Raw genomic sequence first — 7,914 nt, 5'->3', positions numbered from 1 at the left:
GTGTGTCATAATGGGGGTCATAAGATGTCATCAGAGTAACTCCATGTGATACTTGCTCCCTATCTATCTCAACAGCACTGTGTGTGTGTGTGTGTGTGTGTCATAATGGGGGTCATAAGATGTCATCAGAGTAGTAGTTTTACTTGATGACAGTGGCTTAGACCATGAGCCACACCCTTGGCTAAACATTTCTCCTGCCAACAATCACACACCACAAGGACACTGCTATCCTCACTTAAACATATAAGCCAGGCCACTTCTTGCTGGATTTTCAAGAATATAACAGAAGGGGAAGTTTTCCTACAAAAAGGAAATAATCTTGGAAGTATCCTGTTTCCTCCCTGGTTTGGAGAAAGACAAGGGTAGTATAAAGCCAATTGAGAAAGAGAGAGGGGGGGAGGGAGAAGAAGAGAGATAGAGAGGCAGAAAGACAAACAGACAGCAACAGCAGAGAGAGAGACAGAGAGAGACAGAGAGACAGACAGAGACAGACAGAGAGACAGAGAGAGACAGAGACAGAGAGAGACAGAGACAGAGAGACAGAGAGAGAGACAGAGAGAGAGACAGAGAGAGAAAGAGAGAGAGAGAGAGGACTCATTGACTAATTTTCTTAATGGGATAGGAATGCAAGCATGGTGGGTTCAGATATTCTCACCCATAATTCTATTGGCTGACCATCAAAATCACCACAAAGAGAAAAATTGTTATTAAGTAGCAGCCAAGTCTGCCTATCAGTAATGAGCAAAGTCAAACTTAGACGTGGAATGAAGCCCACATCTGTGCATCCAGTGGCCATGTTTCTTCCATGACACTATCCATGTAGAAGAAAGATGGCCTGGTATTCAATGTGAAGGGATAGAAAGTTCTCACACTATAAGATCAAATACTGAACTGGTGCGTTGCCTGCAGAGCCTTAGTCTCCCGTCTAAGAGCAGGGGAAATTAGCTAACTCTACCTCATCACTGAGGCCCAGTGGACCACAGGCTGATTATATCACTTCCTCCATTAGGTGCTCCGTGACATGATGCAGTTTTATTGCAGCACTGAAGCTTCTGTTCAACTGACTTGTGAAGCATACCCTGTCTTCCAAAATAGCCCACTGGCTTAATGATGGGGGACAGAAGACATCATTTCTCTTTGCTTTGCTTTTCTTAGAATTATCTATAATAAGAGGAGGGTCAAAAGGAAAAAAGACGAGAAATTCCTTTTCATTAAAACCAGTTGCTAGCAAAAAAAAAAACTCAAGCTTCAAATATAAGATACAACTGCCAAAAGTAACAGAGATTGAAGGGACATGCATTGAGCAGGAACAGGGGTAATGAAGCAATACTTCTATGAAGCAAGAACATAAACGGAACATAAAGGAGCTCAGGAAAGAGATGGCACCAAACAGGAAGAGACAAATGTGACCCGCAGAGCTCAGGAAAGGAATGGGGCAAACATTAAAGAAACCAAGACAAAAGTGTTAGAACACAAGAGCGAGAGACCCTGGGGGAAACACCGTGAAGGACAGAGACAGAGGCAAGAAAAGGAAAGACAGGAGTGGGCAAAGGGAAGAATGAGGTGGAAACGAACAAGAACATCTTTAAGAAAAAGGTAAAAGCCGGGTGTGGTGGCACATGCTCAGAATCCTAACACCTGTTGGGAGATGCCATCAGGAAGACAGGAGTTCAGGGTTATCCTCAGCTACATACTGAGTTTGACACCAGCATGGATCTCAAAAAGGAGGTAGCTATATTTCCATAATTCACATGTTTACATAGAGTTTATATGTATGAGATACATGGAACTCCTAGAAGTTAAACCAAAATAAATACTGAAAAATATAATCCAAGAAAATGTTCCTAAATTCTAAGATATGAATTGTGGACATTCAAAAGGCAGGCTATGCTGTACTCCCAGAAAAACAAACAAACAAAAACAGACCCTGATAGTCAATGCTAAGATATATGATAGTAAATGCTATATATGCATAATAAGATCTATGCTAGTAAGAGCTAGTATATGCCCTATTGGATACATTTGGGCAAAAAGATAAGGTCTGCTCTAGTAGAGAAGCTCTACAGCAGGTCTCCACCTTCTTGTCAGCCATATTCAACTCCAAAAGCACAAAGCCTAATGTGTCCAGCTCTGGAGGATTTATGTAATGGGTAAACTTCCCTTTTTTGGGAAGTGAAGGGCAGCCCAGCTGTAGGATGTCTGAGGAACAACAGCTCTTGTACAATCAGGCACTATGGGAGAGGCAAGGTCTTTGGAGTGAGACAGACCTGAGCCCGTCATGACACTACTCCACACTACCTCCATGACCGAGCCATTTTACACCTTGGCAGCTCTGTTTCTGTGTCTGCAAAGCAGGGATAATAACTCCTATCTCCATTCATGAAATCAAACACTATGTATCAAATAATATATGGGCCAAGCACATTGTAGATAATTAATAAACTAGTATTCATGCTTCTTTAAAAAAAAAATCACTACATTCCCAAGCAGTCCCCAACACCCCACTCCCAACCCTTAGGAATCTGGGGTATAGAAGGAAGCCTGTGACAGAGAGTACCGTGGCTGCTTGTGGAATCCTTCCTGACATGAGCTGGAAGAGGGTCTGCAGAGGGTCATTGAGCGCCAGCGTACTGGTGAAACTGTAAGAAGAAAGGAGAGTCAGTGGGGATCGAGCCCAGAGGGAGCCCATCAACAGCACATGGGCCTGAATATTCATTCCACTTGACAGAGCTTTTGTTTTGAAACAAGGCTTCTCTCTGCTCTGCTGTGCCTTTGTGGCCTTTTAGGGACCATCAGTTGCATCTTGACTGAATCACACACCCTGAGTAGACTTCATTGTTCAAGGATATTTTCTGTATTTTTGCCCCAATGCCTTAATTCTTGGGTGATCACTTCTAAATGCCTTTTGTCGGTGAGGTGCCCACTACATCTCCAGGTTGTCTGGGTAGCCCAGCAGTAAACCTAGAATTTCTGCTCCATGGGCCCCTCCTCCCCAGCTATCCTCAGTTCATCCTCACCAAACCCATCCTACTAAGCATCATTTTTCTGGTTTATCACAAGCTGGGTCTGTAGAGCTTTGACTCATAAGCACTAAATAGCCATTTTCAATAACCAAGGAGGCGTGGAAGAGGGACCAGAAATGATCCTGCTGATGACAAACTGTGGGATATGCTTAACAAGGATATAATAAGCTCTACAGCTGATTTGAGATTTAAGCATACTCAGTAAGAGAGATTTTTCACAATTCACTAAGCCCCATCAAAAGTCAATGGCCCAAGGCAAAATTCTGTAGCAGAGATGTATGCTACAGTGTGGGGATGTGGGAAGTTCATTTCCAAAATCCAAAGGGAAAATCATCCCTTGGATCGCCATCTTTTGCTTAGTAGCACCCTTGCCACCACGGAGCTTAGCACCCTCAGCATCACAGACAGCAGCACGCCCTCCGGTCCAGCCTAGGGCCCCAGTGGCTGGAATATGGCATTGCGTGTCTCTGGGAAGATGAAGCTAAAGTAGTATAGAGTCTCACTGAGACCATCATGAAGAGCACACCACCAGGTAGTGTGGCAGCAAATAGGAACACAGAGCAAATGGTATGGCTCCTCATTCAACTCTGCCCAATGGGACTTATGGCCAATTCAACCGAAGTTAGGATGAGAGAGTTGCCTCCAGAACATCAGTGGGCCCTAGAGGATAAGCATGTGCTCACAGCATCTTTCTCACACTCTGACCCAGGAGGCTTGCCTGTCAGCTGTGAGGTACACAGGAGTGTAGAGGACTCACATGGGGACTCTCCTACAATGTCCATCTAGATCCAATATCTCCTCTTCACACTGGTTCCCCATTATCTTTCACCACACTTTCTCCAGGCTGCTGGCTATGTGCCATGCTTCTCTCCCTATCTCATTCTGGCTTGGTTATCCTCCCTGGTCTACCATGGCTCTTGGTTCACTGTCCTGTGTGATTTCTTACTAAGTATACATCTTCTATCCACATGGCTCATGGTTCTACCAGATCATATCCCTATCAGCCTCTCGGTAACCCCAGCCTCGGTGCAAGACCAAGGCCTGGACACTTTTCCTAAATCAAAACCCCTTACGTAGCCTTCAGGCTCTCTCAGATACACTTCAGTGACCACTCATTCTTCCTTCACCAATGGAACTGTCTAACCCATCCCCCTCCTACAGAGGACAACTACAGTGTAGAATATTCTCAATTCTGGACCTGGACGATATTGCTCAACTGTTTCATTCCATTTAAATGGGTTGAAAGAATGCCTCTTTGTCTACATTATAATAATCTAGGGAGAGTAAGATTGCTTAGCCCGTAAAGCCATTCACTGCCAAGTTTGATGGCATAAGTTTAGATGCCCTGGATCTACATGATGGAAGAAGAGAACTGACTCCCACAAATTGTACTCTGGCCTTCACATACCAGTCTATGACACTTGCTTACATACAGTCAGAGAGACAGACACAATGAATGAATGAATGAATGAATACTTTAAAACCTTGAGAGCTGAATATGAAGGTGGTGGTGTTTATAATCCCAGTACTTAGTATGCTGAGGACAAGGAGAATAAGAAGGAATAGGGGAGGAGAGAAGAGGGGAAGGAAGGGGAGGGAAAGAGAGGGGGAAAGGAAGGGAGGGGACAGAAGGGGAGAAGAATTGAGAAATTAGAAATGCTACACCCATCTCAATAAAGAGAATTTGGCCAACTATGTATGGAACTTCTCAATGCATTTTTCACTTCTCCCCTACACACACACACACACACACACACACACACACACATCACCTTTAGAAGGGAGGATTATCTGTTCTTGTCTTTGTAAACTAGACTCACCCACTCATGACCCAGTTGTAGGTCCTTGGGTCCATCTTACTGGCTAGGAACAAGGCATGTCCCCACAAGTGGTTCTTCATAGCCCACTCCAAAGCCTCCTGCGAAGCAAAGCATGACATTCAATAAGACCTTGCCCACTTTACCCAATTAAAACAACTAGTTCCCATACGTAAGCATTGGTGTATCCCAAGCCATAGAAAATCCCAGGGAAATGTAGAAAATGAAGAAAGTCGAGCAGGAATGTGGGCTCCACTGTGTGCAGCTGTTCTCTGTGCTGCCCACTCCTCCAGCCAGCATCCGTTAGGACATTGCATTAGCTTCTCCTCAAACACAGCCACCAAGCAGTCTCATCCCTCCATCTAAGTTACAGAATACTTGTAAGAACCTATACCAAAAGTAAGGAAATGGGTTCACCCCAGAGATGGAGTCTCAAAATACGAGTAGAAAAAAAAAATGTATTTTTGCAGCCCTGCTACAGAAGACTGCCCTTCTTAACAGCTGTGGCAGAGGCCATGCTTTCCTTCCTAGACACAAAGCTGGACATTTCCCACCACACTGCCTGTGAGCTTGGCTGAGTCCCGGACCATGGCATGGGAATGGCAGTGCCACCTATAGGTTTGACGCATAGAATGCACCACGCTCACTCCTAACCTGTCTCACCCATCAGGTTTCTGGAATGGAGAGGACTCCTGGGGAACCTTGGAAATCCTAAGCCAGAGATGGCGAAGGTCACAGCGTCCTCAGTCTGGTGATATGGAGGAGGAATAACCTACAGCTCATTTGTGTATTCTGATGAAAAGAAATTAGCTACTGTGCTTCAGCAGGTGCACACAGGAGCTCGCCTGCGAGCCTAAGGCGGAGACTGCTGGTTAATTTATCAGGCGCTCTCACAGGATAAATTGGTAGCACCATTGAGTAAAGTAGGCTAAAGCTACAAACTTCAAAACACACACATATATTTGCTTGTTTAATTCAACTTAAAGTTGAGGTTTAGAACTGATATTAACAGCTTCTTTGGTAGAAAATAAACACATGGTATCCAGCGGAAAGTCACTAACAGGCTAATTCTACCTCCAAGTAACAAGTATCTTTATTACCACAACACTTCTCCATGTAATCTCATTGGATAGAGGAGGCAAATTTAATACTCACAATTTGGGAATTCAGCCTTGGATTCAAAGCAAGTGAAAAGACGGCATTAGAATAATTCTTTAGCTTGCTTTAACTATTTCATAATTCTTTCTAATTTTGTTTAAAAGAAGTGACTGATGGATTGCTTTGGAATTGTCAGTTGATTCAAAATTCTGCCCATCCCAAAATTATAATTTATGGATAAGAACTTGGGACCTTATATCAAGGTTGGCAGGATTATTAAATCCAAGAGCCAGTACCTGAGTCAAATATGAATAAAGGTATCTGGATACCCAGCTCCTCATTCATCACCTGCAGCCACCCCCACCACCCCCTCCCTCCCTCCCTCCCTCACTGACTCTTATCTATCTCTCTGTGTGCTGAGGTTCCCAGAAGCCTGTTCAGGCTCACGCTACCCAGATTTAAGCCCCACACCTCAATCTAACTGCCCAACCTGTAAATCTATTAAAAAAAAAAAAAAAAAAAAAAGAAGCTAACACACACGTTTCCATGGAGATAAGTCAGATGATGCATAGAAGATACTGAGTTCTTGCCTGACAGGTAGAAGATGATTTCGTAATCTCTGCTTTTGTTATTGTTGTTATTATAGACATTGCTCATCTTGAAGGAAAAGTCCAAGGCTTACTTATCCTCTGAAGGCCCATGGGGTGAGAAGTGATACTGTGAGTAGTGTATTTTATTTTATTGTTTGTTTTTGTTCTTTATATGCACTCTTTCTGAGGGTGTTGGATTATTTAGGAATGGAGTTACAGACAGTTTTCAGCAGCCATCAAGGTACTGGAAATCGAACCCAGTTCCTCTGGAAGAGCAGCTAGTGCTCTTTAACCATTGAGCCATCTCTCCAGCCCTCTATAGATACTGTTTTATCAGAATAAATGAATCCTGGCAAAAAATCACAATTCTGTGATATATAATCACCATATAGAAAATGGTTGTAATTTGATACCACTGTTTTTATGTCGCTGTGTTAAATATAGAAAAAGAAAACATCATGTACAAAAACTCAGGTAAAATATTAAAATATCAAAATAAGGGCCTGAGAAATGGCTCAGCAGTTAAGAGAACTTGCTGCTCTTGCAGAAGATTCAAGTTCAAGACTCACATGGTGGCACACAACCACCTGTAACTCCAGTGCCAGCAACCTGACACCCTCTTCTGGCCTTGCTAGGTACCCTGATATATATAGATATATAGGTAGATATATATATATCACATGCATATACAATAAAAATAAATAAATCTTTTAAAATGGCAAAGGAAAGTCCCAAAAGTAATTCAACCTCATTTTTATAAATTAATTTAAAAATGGGGGAAAGCTATGACACACACTGTAAAAGGAAGACTTGAAGTCTGGAGTAGAACATATTAAGGATACTTAAAAGGGTACCAGCAATTCAGCTCTGATAAAAGGCTCTGCAGGAGAAGGTGGGAAAGCCCATGACAAGAATCACTGCAGGTGAAAAGATAATTTCACTCACAGTAACAGAAGTGCAAATGTATACAGCGAATTGTACTTTTTCACCTCTCAGATCACCACAGATCACACGTGTGCAGGCACGTTCGTGAGGACATAACATAAAGTAAGGGTTTCACCCTTTGCTCTCAGAGCTAACTGATGCATGGAAAGAGGCAACTTTTCAATATCTATCAAAATTATAAACCACATACCCTTTGACTCAACACTTCTGCTTCTAGAAATTTATCTTACATACAATCTTTCATAGTGGACAAAGCGACAGGTGATGCTCTGGATCAGGTATAAAAAACAGTATTCTCAAACACCCATGGAAGGAGTTACAGAGACAAAGTTTGGAGCTGAGAGGAAAGGATGGACCATCTAGAGACTGCCATATCCAGGGATCCATCCCATAATCAGCTTCCAAATGCTGACACCATTGCATACACTAGCAAGATTTTGC

At 42.9% G+C, this 7,914-nt stretch overlaps 1 protein-coding gene across 5 annotated transcripts in view; it reads right to left on the bottom strand.

The window, feature by feature from the left end:
• Positions 1 to 7,914, bottom strand: part of LOC110311456 (protein transport protein Sec16B) — a 62,614-nt gene that overhangs the window by 19,866 nt on the left and 34,834 nt on the right. For all 5 annotated transcript variants that reach the window (XM_029476203.1, XM_029476212.1, XM_029476198.1 and 2 more), the window contains 2 exons: positions 4,844 to 4,941; positions 2,558 to 2,639 (listed from right to left, as the gene is read on the bottom strand). In XM_029476203.1, the coding sequence (XP_029332063.1) occupies positions 2,558 to 2,639; positions 4,844 to 4,941 (180 nt within the window). The remainder of the gene's footprint in view (positions 1 to 2,557; positions 2,640 to 4,843; positions 4,942 to 7,914) is intronic.

Source organism: Mus caroli, chromosome 1, assembly GCF_900094665.2.
Source record: "Mus caroli chromosome 1, CAROLI_EIJ_v1.1, whole genome shotgun sequence".
Classification (NCBI taxonomy): domain Eukaryota; kingdom Metazoa; phylum Chordata; class Mammalia; order Rodentia; family Muridae; genus Mus; species Mus caroli.
This window is presented reverse-complemented; position numbering and strand designations above follow the sequence as displayed.